Genomic DNA, 13,973 nt, shown 5'->3' on the forward strand with positions numbered 1-13,973 from the left:
AGGCTTTCTTTGGAGCCCAACTGCCTTTAGGAATCCAGCCCCAACGGAAAAAGCTTCTGGCCTCAGGCTGGACCACTGAGCTTATCTCTCTATCTCTTATTCATGCTCCAAGAAGTCTAGAAGGAAGTGAGAAGCAGGTTGGGGGAAGGGGACATTTGTCAATGAAGTACGGAAATTTCAAACTACAGAGGGGATCTCTGCTACCGAGGGAGTTGTTTTTGAGATTTGAGGTCTCATGTATTTCAGGCTGGCCTTGAAATCGAAATCAGTGGTCTTCCAGCATCAGCCTGATGAGTGTAGGATGACACGTGTGTACCACCATGCCCACTGAGAGGCATAGTTTGAAAGGTGAAAATGAAGAAGAAAAGCAGAGGCCAGCTATGGAGGAAAACCCACGATGTACCCTACTTGTTGCCGCACAGGCTCAGTAGTCCAGTGGGGCTTATTGATGGAGAATATGGAAAGGCCAGAGCAGTAGGACCACTCGTGGATGTCAGGCACTCACTAGGGGTCAGTCTGCTCTGAAGGGTCAGATGTTCGAAGAGACAAGGGGCACAAGTTTTTTTGTCTGATGGGACTAGGAAGATAGCTCAGTAGAATAAGTGCTTGCCTGGCAAGCACAAGGGCCTGAGTTCAATTCCTGGTTCTGCAGACAGGGTTTCACTATGCAGTTCAAGCTGGCCTTGAGCTCAATTTGCAGCCCAGGTTGATCTTGAACTCTCAGTGATCCTCCTGCTTCAGCCTCCAAAGTGCCTGGATTACAGGCATATGCCACCATGCCCAGCCTCATAAGTTGTTTTGTAATAGGGCTACCAAGAACCCATCAAAAAAAGTGTAGAACTCAGCAAAGGAGGTACCCCACATTATTGGAACGATTTTCATCTTCAAGAAGTCTAAGTACTGCCTTGGGGCCCTATACTGGTACTGTGGGGTCCCCATCCAGCCAAGATCTGGACTCCTGCCTTTCCAGGGGGAGTGAGGTAAGGACAATCAGGGGTACCACAATGGATCGTCATTCTTGACTGAGGCTCTCCGGATGATGGATGTCCATACAAGCATTGACCAAAGACGGGAAAGGTTCTACCTCAAAGATTTAGAGGTTCAGCAAATAAGTGTGCTAGGTGGAGCAGACTGAGGCTTGCAGTGCCAGGAAAGCCCGACCTGGACGCTAAGGCTGTTCTGTAGGAGTGGAAGCCCAGACGAGGTGTAATACTACCAAAGGAGTTTTAGGAACCAGGTGGTTGTTGCAGGTCCGGGGAGACAGGTGAGGGGAAGGTAGCTGGGGAAACTGGCGCAGGCGCGCTGGAGTGGGACCTACCCAGTGGCTACGCCCAGCCTTGCGAGTAAATATTTGACATTCCAGGCTTATTGGAGGCGGGACAGAAAAGCAACCTTCTCCCCTCCCCCCATGCCTGATTGCTTAGTGCTGGGGGGGGGGGAAGAGGGGACAGACTGCAGGCTGGTGCTGATATTGACAGTGTGGAGAGGGGTTCTTTAGGCCAGGGAAAGTGCTGGCAGACCTGGACTAGAGGTCCACCTTCCACGCTCTCCCGATCGTCGTGCCCTAGTGTGAGTCACTTCCTTCCCAGACGCTGCTGTATGGCAAGGCTCTCTGACCCCAGGCTGCGGCCCTTTCCCAGAGCCTAAGTTGCGGGTCTACCCAGGTCTTCCGTTCTGTCCACAGGCCGGGGTGTAGCGCCCCTCTTTTCGAACCCAGTAGGAGCGACTTTAGCCTGACTCAGGTCGAGTTTGGCAATCTCATGTCCTCTTCCCCCAGGCTGGAGGCCCCTTTTTCCGCAGAATTACAAGTTTCTAGGTCACATAGAATGGGAGAATTTGGGAACACACAGGGCAGCCAGGAAACAGGGAGTCTCACCAAGCTGCCAGGGGCAAAAGGGCGAGTATTCGGGATTGGGTTGCTGCCTCTGACGGGAGAATGGCTGATGGCTCCGTAGCCTGCAAACTCACTTCTCCAGGGAAGCGGCCGGTCGACGGCGACGGAAACGGGGAGGGGCTCCCACCTGGGGTAAGGATGCGGCTCTAGTCCCCCACCATCCTGCTCAGGCTTCTCTAGGCTGCAGCTCGCGCGGCTCCGGAGAAGAGGTGGCTCCTCGGGTGCCCCTTCCCAACGTCAAGGCTGGCGCACTCCGGCCCACTGTAAACCGCGCTCTGCCCCGCGGCACTTCACTCGCCCAGGTTGGGGCCGGCCCTGGCACCTGTGTGGACAAGTTCTTCCCTCTGATCTCTGGTGACCGCCCACAGGTCTAAGGTCCCCAGATCTCTGCCGCCCTCTCTCCTCCAACCGACATCTGATGATCCCTCCCATAGGCCTCTGGCAGACGCCTGGTAATTCTCACCGTCCCCTCAGACGCTTAGTGACTTCCATCAGCCCCAAGCTGGCCGTCGTGACCCCCACATTCCCTAGACTGCCTCCTGGTGGCTTCTACAGGTCCGATGTGACCCTGACGAACTGGAGAAGGCCTCTGGTCTTGGATGTCCTTTTGCAGAGGTCCCACAATCCCCGCAGAAGAGGTGAGGAAGAACGGGTTCGCCCCAGAAGTCATTCAGAACCAGACTAGAAAGTGGAAAGCAAGTCCCGAACGCGCTCCCGGGCTGGGAGTGAGAGTTCTTAAATCCTGGGCTGGGTTTTGGCCCTCCCCCAAGGATCCCCGGGCCGCCCCCAGTCACGTGGCCCGCGGGGCCGCCAGGTAACCCAGAGAGGGAGCGAGAGGCCGGCATCCGCCCCGCCAGGCGCCGCGGGCGGGTCACAGCTGCGCCCACTGCCCCAGCCGGGGCCGCAGGTGCCGCCCCCAGCACGCTGCGTCCCGCCCAAGCCCATCCGTGTTCGCCGTCGGACGGTGCGTGCGTGCGCCTCGTCGGTCCGCGTGTGTGGCCGAGCGCCCCCTTCCTCCGCGGCCATGACGCCGCCGCCGCCGCCGCCCCCGGGTCCAGACCCTTCTATAGACTCCGCCGCAGACCCTTGTGCGGGGTCAGGATCTCTGGTTGTGCTATTCGGGGCTACGGCCGGTGCGCTGGGGCCGGATCTGGGCTCGGATGAGACCGACTTAATCCTCCTAGTGTGGCAAGTGGTGGAGCCACGAAGCCGCCAGGTAAGCTAGAAAAGAGGTAGAGGAGTCGTCAGGGCCCAAGGCGCGCGGCGGCTGATCGATTTCCTCACCGGTCACAGGTGGGAACGCTGCACAAGTCGCTGGTTCGAGCCGAGGCGGCTGCGCTGAGTCCGCAGTGCCGCGAGGCGAGCGGCCTGAGCGCGGACAGCCTGTCGCGGGCCGAGTCGCTGGACAAGGTGCTTCAGCAGGTGAGCGCCGGGAGCGGCGTGGGTGGCGGCGCGGCGGGCCGCCGGAAAGTTTCTCGGCTAGAGAGGCGGCAGGAGGCTAGGCCTGGCGATCAACCGGCCGGGGCGGTAGCACAGGGTCTCGTTTGAAACTTAGGCTCCCGCGTGTGTCTGTGTACGCCGGCCATTCCCAGCGGCGCCTTCCTTTTCAGCCTTTCAGACGTCCTCCTTTGCGAAGGGGGTGGGGATGGCGGCTGCGGGATCCACCTCAGCCAACCGGGAAGGGAGGATGAAACTTCTTGAGAACCTGCCGAGTCAGATCTTGGAGAGCAGCAGCCAGAAGCAAAAAGATCAGGGGTTCTGGACTTGGTCATTGGTCCCTGGACCCTGCCGTCCGCGTCCTATGACCACTTGTCCGCCTCCCCCATCCTGGGCGCTGCGGGGGCGTAGGGCGGGCGGTGTCTGCCTCGGGGGCAGACGCCGCCAGGTGTAAGCTGCTGGTCCAGGCCTGTCCCTGCGGGTTGGCCAGGCGTGGGTGCTGTCCGTACCCTGCCTGGGGGCCACCTGCAAAGTAGTGTAAAGGCCTGGGATGCCTCCCGACTTTGGCTGAAGTGGGAGGCAGTTTCCATGGCTGTTTTGCTTTGTCATTACCGCGGCACTCACTCTGAATAGGTTTTGAATGTAACCAGTGTTTTACATGTAAATGTTTTTATCTTCCAACTGGTGGTGGTTCTTGATGAGAACCCTCAAAGGTGCAGGACACACCAAGTCCGAGTCTGTTCCAGGAGCGCTCCGGCCTAGTCCTCACTTGGGGAGGGTGCTAAAGAACAGTGGGTGCCTTGGTCTTCCAGTGTCCAGAGTTGGCATGGGCAGGGATGGGGGTGGCGGAGTCTGTGATTAGGGATTCCACCGTTTGTACTGGTTCTCCAGCTGGGATGAGCTAAGGGGAGGCGCTGGGCAGCCTGTGGAGTGCACCCCCTCTGTGAGCAAACAGCTCAGTGCCAGCCGGTCATAGGTTGTGGGTCAAAGCTCATGCTGCCCCTGGTGTCCAAATGTGGAGCCCTGTCCTTGGAGTTTCCCCTTCCTGCGGTTGGTCAGACCTGGAGGCGGGGCTGCCATTGACCATGAGCCTTCTGGCCTTCAGGCAGGCCTGGGCCTCCCCCACCTGTCTGAGGGTGTTGCCTGGTCAGGGACAGGTTTAACCTGCTTTGCCCCGCCCCTTCCCACCTGCTTGTCTGATTCCACCAGGTGTTTGCTCTGGCTCCACTCCAGACTCTTGTAGTGTGTGAGGGGTCCTTGGGTTATATGTGGCTGCCCTCATTTGGCCTGGAGGAGGTGACAGTGGACTTGGATGGGGTGGGGGGTTGCTGGGCAAGGACCCAGAGTAGGCCCAGTAGGTGTGGCCTCCTCCTCCCCCGGCAGGGTAGGGTTGAACATCTGGCTGAACCAGCTTTGCAGCCCTCATCCTACCCCAGTTCCCCAGCTGTGGGTCTGTGTCCTGAGTCTCTCTCCTGATTTTCTATCCCTAGTTCTCACAGCTGGTGAACAGGGATGTGGTTCTGCTGGGCGGGGGCCCCTATGTGCTCTGCACTGATGGGCAACAGCTGTTGCGACAGGTCTTACATCCTGAGGCCTCCAGGAAGGTATGCCACTGAGGGCACCGTGGGTGGTAGGGTTCCCAAGGCCCTTATGGTAGTGGGGGCAGGCAGGACACCTCATATCCCCCATTCATCCCCACTCCCATGTACCCCCAGAATCTGGTGCTCCCCGACACCTTCTTCTCCTTCTACGACCTTCGCAGAGAGTTCCATATGCAGCACCCGAGCACCTGCTCTGCCAGGGACCTCACAGTGGCCACCATGGCACAGGGTATCTGACCCAACAGGGTTAAGGTGGAGGGTGGTTACAGGCTGTGTGTGTTTAAGCATGTGCATGCTGCTGGGTGGGTTCTAGAAACAAAGGTAGGTCTGCATTGTCTGCTGAAGGGACCTGTGTCTGTGTCTAAGCTGGAATGCATTTGGAATGTGGGTATATGTCCCTGTGTCTGGACTGGGGACCTGCATGTGCATGCACAAACTGGATGAAAACAAATGTATATATTTGCTGGGATCTGCTTGTATCTGTGGAGGGGACTTGGACCCAGTTATGAACATGATTAGTGCTCATGCTGGATGCTCCAGTATGTGTTCCACTGGGATTTCTTCATTGTCACTTCTCTACCCGTAGATTTGGGATTAGAGACAGATGCCACAGAGGATGACTTTGGGGTCTGGGAAGTGAAGACAATGGTGGCTGTCATCCTCCACCTGCTTGAAGGACCTAGTGGTAAGGCTCCCATACTATCTGTCACCTGCTCACAGGGTTGGGTGAATGCCTATTACTTCCTCAGTCTTTTTTGCGCACTTGTGATTTTCTCTAAAAGAACACAGGTTAGTTGGGTGTGGTGTTGCACGCCTGTAATCCCACCACTCAGGAGGCTAAGGTAGGAAGATCATTGTGAGTTGAAGACCAGCCTGGGCTACAAAGTGAGCTCAAGGCCAGCCTGAACTACACAGCAAGACCCTGTCTCAAAAAGAAAAATAATTAAAAAATAAAAGAACAGAGATTAAAGCCCCTTTGTCACCTCATCCCCCTCAACTGTCCTCTTTTTGCAGAGTTTGGTGGGGAGACCTCCTCCACCAGACCCTGCTGACTCCCATGCTGTCTTCTCTCAGGTCAATTGTTTTCGAAGCCCGAGGTGGTAAAGCAGAAATATGAGACGGGGCCTTGGTGAGTGTGGGAGCAGGGGTGGGGATAACACAAGTTGGACAGTTCTGACCCTGTGTCCTGCCCCCCACAGCAGCAAGGCTGATGTGGTGGACAGTGAGACTGTGGTACGGGCCCGTGGGTTGCCCTGGCAGTCATCAGACCAGGATGTGGCTCGCTTCTTCAGAGGGCTCAACATTGCCAGGTGGGTGTGGCAGGGTATGAGGGCCAGGAGGGCAGGTCTGCCCAGGATGTACTAACAGTGCTGGCTCTGCAGGGGTGGTGTAGCCCTCTGCCTCAATGCCCAGGGCCGAAGAAATGGTGAGGCCCTCATCCGCTTCACAGACAGGGAGCAGCGGGACCTCGCTCTGCAAAGACACAAGCACCACATGGGTGTCCGCTACATTGAGGTGGGACTTTGGGCAGGGAGTGGAGCAGGGCCACGCGGAGTCAGGCTTGAGACCCATGGGCTGTTCACTCTGTACCCACAGGTCTATAAAGCAACAGGGGAAGAGTTTGTGAAAATTGCAGGGGGTAAGTGTGCTACCAGCCGTGCTGAACTGTTTATTTTTTTGTGTGGTATTGGAGATTGCACTCCCCCATCCCCCTTTTTTTGGTCTTTTTTGAGACAGGGATTCACTATGTAGTTCAGGCTGGACTTGAACTCGAAGTGATCCTCCTGCCTCAGCCTCCCAAGTGCTGGGATTACAGGCATGCACCACCATGCCCAGGTTTTTTTGAGTGGGCCTTGCTAAAATACGTAAGGTGCGCTTACTGTGATTCTCCTTCCTCAGCCTCCCAGTGCTGGGATTATATGCACGTGCCACTATGCCTGGTTATCTCCCCTCCTTCTTGACCTCTATCCCATTCCCTGGCATCCCTGTCTTTCTGCTCTTATGTGTGTAGGGGGTTGGAAGTTCACAAATGAAGTGAGACGACTTCCACACCGACTCCCATACCTCCCACTCAGGCACATCACTAGAGGTAGCTCGTTTCTTGTCACGGGAAGACCAAGTGATCCTAAGGCTTCGGGGACTGCCCTTCTCAGCTGGGCCAACAGACGTGCTAAGCTTCCTGGGGCCAGAGTGCCCAGTAACTGGGGGTGCTGACGGGCTGCTCTTTGTGCGCCACCCTGATGGCAGGCCAACTGGTGATGCCTTTGCCCTCTTTGCCTGTGAAGAGCTGGCACAGGCTGCACTTCGAAGACACAAGGGCATGCTGGGTAAGCGGTACATTGAACTGTTCCGGAGCACTGCAGCTGAGGTACAGCAGGTGAGTGCCCAGGGATCCCACTCTAACGGGCTGTTTTCCTAGGGTGTGCCTTCGGTCACTTGTGTTGGTGCTGGTGTGATAGGATCTGTTCTTATTCTTACTAGGTCCTGAACCGCTATGCATCCAGCCCACTCCTTCCCACACTGACAGCTCCACTGCTGCCCATCCCTTTTCCACTGGCACCTGGGGCTGGGAGGGACTGTGTTCGCCTTCGAGGATTGCCTTACACAGCCACCATTGAGGATATCCTGAGCTTTTTGGGGGAGGCAGCAGCTGACATCCGGCCTCATGGTGTACATATGGTGCTCAACCAGCAGGTGAGGCTGCTGCAAGGAGGGTGTCACACGGATAGAAAGGGGTGTGTTACGAGCAAGGCACTCTTCCACACCACAGAGCGTTCATAGGTTGTTGTGCACAGGGCCGGCTATCTGGTGATGCCTTCATCCAGATGACATCAGCAGAGCGGGCCCTAGCAGCTGCTCAGCGATGCCACAAGAAGATGATGAAGGAACGATACGTGGAGGTGGTCCCCTGTTCTACAGAGGAGATGAGCCGTGTGCTGATGGGGGGAACCTTGAGCCGCAGTGGCATGAGTCCTCCACCCTGCAAGCTGCCCTGTGAGTGCCCCAGGGTTTGGAGGAGACGTGGGAGCTGGCGAGGACTCCTTTCTGGCTGCTCCACCCAGGACTTACCGGGCTCCACATAGATGCACTCTCTATTTGTCTCTAGGCCTCTCACCACCCACCTACGGCCCCTTCCAGGCCACCCAAGCTCTCATCCCCACTGAGACGGCAGCTCTGTATCCTTCTTCAGCACTGCTCCCAGCTGCCAGGGTGTCTGCTGCCACCACCCCTGTTGCCTACTACCCAGGGCCAGCCACTCAACTCTACATGAACTACACAGCCTACTACCCCAGGTATCCTGCTAGAACCCCATAGACCTGCTGCTTGTTTGGGAGGGGGCAGGAATCCTTTCTGGGCCAGATAACCTAAGGTCTACTGGACTTTTATTCTGAGGGACACTTATTTTGAGAGACAAAGGATGGATGTAATCTCAGCTCTTGGGAGGCTGTAAACAGGTGGACCACTACGAGTCCAATTTATTTGTGAGACCCTGTAGACCCTTCCCTAAAATACAACCCCCCCCCCCCATGCAGATCTGTTCGTGGCCATCCACCCACAGTATGAGATGAGAATCTGTTGCAGGGATTGGAGGCAGGGGTTTTAGGAAGAACTAAGCATGAGACAGAGGCAAGAGGCGGGGGGAGTTATAGGTAGGATTACTACTAAACCTGTCTTTCTGATCCTAGCCCCCCAGTTTCCCCTACCACTGTGGGCTACCTCGCCACACCTCCTCCTGCTCTAGGCTCTACTTCCACCTCAGTGTTGTCTCAGCCAGGAGCCCTGATCCGAATGCAGGGCATCCCATACACAGCTGGCATGAAGGATCTGCTCAGTGTCTTCCAGGCCTACCCGGTAAGGTTGGAGGGCTGGAGGGCCTGGCTGACCGTGGCGTTTCCCATCCTAAGTCTGTGTCCCTTTCACAGCTAGCCCCTGATGACTACACCACTCTGATGCCTGTTGGTGATCCATCTCGCCCTGTGTTACAAGCCCCCAAGGAGTGGGTGTGTTTGTAGGTGAGGAAGCCAGGAACTGAGAGCTAGCTGATGCCTTCAGCTGTCGTACCTTTTCAGCATGCAGAGTACCTTCACTCCAGTGGCTTCTTTCTGGCTTGTCAAAGCTTTCAGAAGGCACCCAGAGAAGACCAAGCCCAGCTCCATCTTCTACTTATTTTTCTTCTTGTTCACCCTGAAGATGGCTACCCTGAATGCAGGGCTAAGGGTGGAAAGGGATGTCTTGCTCTGAACAGCATGGCTGGGCCTCTTGAGTGGCACCTGGAAAGCTTTTGAGCTGTCCTGCACAGGCCTGTATCCAGTGGGCCTGACAGGCTGTCTAAATGCTGGTGCCCGCCCTCAATGTGTGACTCCTAGAGAATCAAGGGTCTGAGTCTGAGTGAGGATCCCAATAATCTCCCCATCCTCTCCTATGGGAGGTGGGAGGCAGAAAGGCAGAGTCAGTTCCTGCCCTTAGGATACTGGATTTCAGAGACCATACTGTAACAGGGGTGGCCTCACCTAAGGGTGCTACCCTCCTCCAAACAGGCCCAAGAAACGCCAAGTGGATAAACCGCAAAGTATTCTGGACTATGCTGCAGAATCTTCAGAGAACACTAGGGGGCAGGAGGACCCCACACAAAAACTCAGGCTTGAATTTTAAAGGAACTGTTCCAATTTTTTTGCCCGCCCTTTTTTGTGCTGGGTATTGAACCCTGGGCCTGGTGCATACTAGGAAAGTGCTCACACTGTGCTATACACCCAGTCCTTTTTAAGACAGATTCTTGGTAAGTTATCTGAGCTGGCCTTGAACTTGTGGTTTTGCCTCAGCCTCCCCAGTAGTTGGGATTCTAAGCCTGCCCCATGACCCCGCTCTCCTGCCAACTTTTTTTGCAACACCATGGGAAAGGCCAGTTGTCCTAAACTCTGCAAACAACATGGAATGTCCTTTACCTGGTAAAGAGTGCAAAATTCAAGCCTTAGGAATTTGGAACTTTCTCCTGTATAATACGAACAAAATTTCCCATCCAGGTAGACTTTTAAAACGTCACAGATCCCTTAGCTCTGGCCCCAGAGTGAAGGGCTCTACACTAGCCCCAGGCAGAGAAAAACTCAGATGTTGTGGAGACTGCTGATGTGTCACCGTGTTACTGTTTATTATTTCAGCACTATAACTGAGGAAGCACCTGAACAACTGCCTTTTCTTCCCTTTGTATTTGTGTAAGGAGCACTGCACTCCTATAAAAGCTTTATAAAATGTACAAGGAAACAATCCCAAGTGCTGTAAACATAACTCAGAACCAGTTTCTTACTAAACATCCATTTTATAAAATGCAAGGTTTCAACTTGTGCCTTAAAGATGACTATCTGTTCTGAGTATCACAAACAGGGCTTCATGGCCAGGCCCTGCAGAGGTCTGGTGATAATGGCTGGCCCTGGATGGGTTGGATGTACCCTGGGCGGCGGCACCGTATGCAAACTCAACATCTGTTCCTTTTATTTATTTTTTGCGGTACCGGGGATTGAACTCAGGACCCTGCACTTACCCTGCTTATTCTACTGAGCTATTTCCCTGGCCCCACATCTGTTCCTTTTAAAGCTGTTTTCAGCCGTATTTCTCTATGCATCTCTGTAGCAAAAGCAGAAGGCTACTAGTGCCATTCCCCAATCTAAAATGTAGTGCACAAGTCTGAGAAGGGAAGGGTGTGTGCTACTACATGCCCAACTGCTCAGTGCTGCTACTAGAAATTAATTTGCATAGTCCAGTGGATGTGTACTTTAATACCACTCTGTTGCACAAAAAATTGAACTCCTTATCTACAAGGCCAAAAAATACTGACTCTTACATGAAAGCTTTTACAAAGCTAATATAAAATGGCTTACATAGTATACAAAGCTCTATTTTAAAATTTAACCTTTATTTTAAATAGGAAAGCATTTCTAGTGCTACAGGCATCAAGGTATTTAAAAGGCATCATAATTTGGTGCATAGCAACTCTGGATCATAGAGGCTTTTATTCTTGAGGGTCTTGCAGGACCCTATGTGAGGCAGCTACTTTAGGGGCAAGAGGGTAGAAGCAACTCTGGCCATGTCTCTGAACTTTACCTGAGAGTCCAGCCTCCTACCCTTCTGAAGGAAGCTGTGGGCTTCCAACCAAGGCCCTGAAGCAAATCTGACTACCCACTCTTGAGACACATAATCCACTTTCCAAGAAAATTTGAAACACCCACCTCTAAGAGGGGCTATAGTGATTTGTTGAATAATACTGTTCTCTATTTTGATGGGAGAAATCTAAAATGGGCTTTTTAAAAAAAAAAAAAGCCATGCTTCATACAGACTAACAGCTCCTATGTTGCTGAGTAGAAGTGGTGACCAACACATCAGCTCTTTGTTCAGGCCTGACTTGACCTTAGAAGAAAATGTCCTGGCACCCAAGGTCCACAATCCACTTGAATAACATCAAGTCTTCAACCAGCCCAACACACTCTCAGGTGTAGGCACTCAACACATTTGCTTCCTGAATAGAAGTTTATTTCATTTAAAAGGTATACTACAAACTTCAGGACTTTTGAAATATGCCTAGAAACGAGTAACAAATCCCACTGGAGGCAGGTTTAAGGGTGGGATTTGGAAAAAGTACCCAATTTGGGCACACCTTTGGTAGATAGGCTGGAGTTTCTGCTGGACCCTGCCTTGGATGCCAGTCACTTGCAGCAGCACCAGGGCATCTTTGGTGTGGAGCATAAGATCTATGATGCCACCTCATTTTAGACATACTTTAGTGCTTTCTGGAGAAGCTGGTGTTTAGGTCATACACATGGGATGGGGTAGGCCAGAATGATTTCGAGCTGTAAACAGAATGGGAGGTAAGGCTTCCCATCTGGAATCTTGCATGTTCTCTGCCCATCCTGATTTACAGCTCATTGTGTTTAGCTCCTGATACAGCTGGGTTGGCCTCCAGCACAGTCACAACTGCGCAGCTGCCTGAGCCATCAGGAGACCTGCTTCAAAGGTAACAGAACCCCCAAAGGAAGATGTTCTACCTGGAAAAGAATTTGGGGCCAAATAGAGCACTAGTTTTTAGGATGGCAAAAACATAGAAGTTTCCAAGTAAGACTGCTTCATAACTGCTTTCAAAGTCACCTTGCAAGTAGCCATCTTACACTCTTGAAAGAAAAATAGTTTCAATATGGAGCCAGTAAGGAGAGACTGCAGGAAGATGACCTAGAAAGTTATAAAAAGGCTATGCTCTGGAATGTCTTTATATTCCAACACTTCAATGATGGAATGGTCTCTTCTTGTTTTACCTAACAATTTACTTTTATGAAGAGTATGAGCTATATTTGGCTTTATTTCCTATAAATCTATGGCTTCAGGATACATGCTGAGTTTCTGAGGCATAGTTACGGGCTTAGGATAATTTTTCCCCCACTTGCCTCTAGAAGGTTTTATCAAAAGTTCCTATTTTTAAGGTATCAAAACTAAAGGGCCCTTCAAATGACCAGAAAATATAAATCACCAATCCTAGCTACACAACCAAGTCATTTGCAAAAGCAACAGCTCTGAAAAGGAGAACCTGCTGCATTCACACTCGAAGCACCCATCATATAAAAGTATCCTATTTAAATATACAAAAATGCAAAGCTCATTTTTCCACAGCTCAACAGCCCATGCTGCTCTGATTCTTTTACAAAATCTAACCAAGGCCAGAGGTGGAGGAATGCCACTCTCCACAAACCCTGAGTCCACTCCCTGGCATCGGTCCTGAAGGCGAAAGAATTGGAAATTCAAGGTCCAAAAGAGAAACATGCTGAGAAGTTGGTGGTGGACACAAGGCTGCAGTAAGCACTGTCAGAGCTGGTCAGATCTTCAATCCAGGGACTCGGGACCCAGGTGAGGAGTCTCTCTGCTAATTTGTGGGCCTTGGGAAACAGACACCTGGGACATATCTCTTCCAATTATCTCGTTCACTGAAAAAGAAAAGGCAGAGTGATTAGTAGCTCCAATGACACAATATGCTGGTCTATGCTGAATTCAGTCATTGTCACCCCCATGGCTTCTGCAAAAGGTAAAGGCAGCAATTGAAGCCTGCTCTGGAGCTGAGTCTCATTAAAGAGCAGTATCATTGCTGGGGAGATGGCTCAGCAGCGTAAGCACTGCCTGGCATGCGCAAGGTCCCGAGTTCCATCACTGGTACCAAAAATAAATAAAACTAAAGACAAGTATCACTGACCAAGAGGGTCCAGACCCCTTTCTCTTCCTCTAAATTTTGTCTGGCTGGGAAAGAGAATGCCTGAGAGAACACGATACATTTTTTTTGACTAAGTCTTAACTATATAGTATAGTAATTGTATAGTAACTCACAGCCATCTTCCTGCCTTAGCCTCCCAAGATCTGGGACTTTTTTTTTAATTTTTTTTTTTTTTTAAATCTGGGATTTCAGTGGTGTACCACCATGCCTGTTTTTTGTTTTGTTTTAAATTTAACCCCTGGCAATGCCTTATCACTGAGCTATATCCCAGGTCCCTTATTTTTAACTTTGAAACAAGGTCTTGCTAAGACTTTCAATCACCTGGACTGGGCTCAAACCTGTGATCTCTCTATCTCAGCCTCCTAGAGTAATGGGACCACAGGTATGCAAGCCGCCCTCTCTGGCTTTTTGAGGTAGTGAGTTCAGTCTCGCCTTGATCTCATGGTCTTGAGTACTTATGATTATGTATATCCACCACTTTGGCAGAACAGAAAACATTCCTGTCCTCACTCCACAGGCTCATGCTCTAGAGCAGAGGGCAGGAGACCTTTCACATAACAAAGTGTTCACCTTACCTTGGTTTTCCCCAATTTGAATTCCTCTGGGGAAGTTGTCTGGTTCCCACAGTGCCACATACAATATAAAACAGATGAACATGTAAGATTTGGCCAGAGAAAACCAGAGATTTGGGGGCTATTTTGTTATTCTGTCCCAGTATGAACACCCTGTATCACGTGGACACATTTATACTGTTTGTGGTTCTTTCTTTTTTTTTAACTATTTTTAAAAAATTAGGGAC

General features: G+C 52.1%; 2 protein-coding genes across 3 annotated transcripts in view; one reads left to right on the plus strand and one right to left on the minus strand.

Moving 5' to 3' along the window:
- Positions 1–2,376: 2,376 nt before the first annotated feature.
- Esrp2 (epithelial splicing regulatory protein 2) lies at positions 2,377–9,689 on the plus strand. Of its 2 annotated transcripts, none has more exons than XM_004625840.2 (15): positions 2,377–3,110; positions 3,188–3,316; positions 4,822–4,935; positions 5,047–5,161; positions 5,519–5,617; positions 6,007–6,061; positions 6,132–6,242; positions 6,315–6,447; positions 6,529–6,571; positions 7,008–7,309; positions 7,414–7,626; positions 7,728–7,926; positions 8,039–8,225; positions 8,619–8,784; positions 8,856–9,689. In XM_004625840.2, the coding sequence occupies exons 1-15, from the start codon at positions 2,919–2,921 to the stop codon at positions 8,943–8,945; spliced, it is 2,148 nt and encodes a 715-aa protein (XP_004625897.1). In that variant the 5' UTR covers positions 2,377–2,918; the 3' UTR covers positions 8,946–9,689. The 2 variants fall into 2 exon arrangements, with proteins under 2 accessions (XP_004625897.1, XP_023564968.1); XM_023709200.1 differs by having other exon boundaries at positions 2,790–3,110; positions 6,135–6,242.
- A 994-nt stretch (positions 9,690–10,683) lies between these two features.
- Nfatc3 (nuclear factor of activated T cells 3) overlaps positions 10,684–13,973 on the minus strand; it is a 156,771-nt gene continuing 153,481 nt past the window's right edge. Inside the window, exon 10 of the mRNA XM_012513521.2 lies at positions 10,684–12,893. Coding sequence (XP_012368975.1) covers positions 12,793–12,893 — 101 coding nt within the window. The 3' untranslated portion in view covers positions 10,684–12,792. The remainder of the gene's footprint in view (positions 12,894–13,973) is intronic.

This window comes from Octodon degus, unplaced genomic scaffold (assembly GCF_000260255.1).
Source record: "Octodon degus isolate 3935 unplaced genomic scaffold, OctDeg1.0 scaffold00011, whole genome shotgun sequence".
NCBI classification, from domain to species: Eukaryota; Metazoa; Chordata; class Mammalia; order Rodentia; family Octodontidae; genus Octodon; species Octodon degus.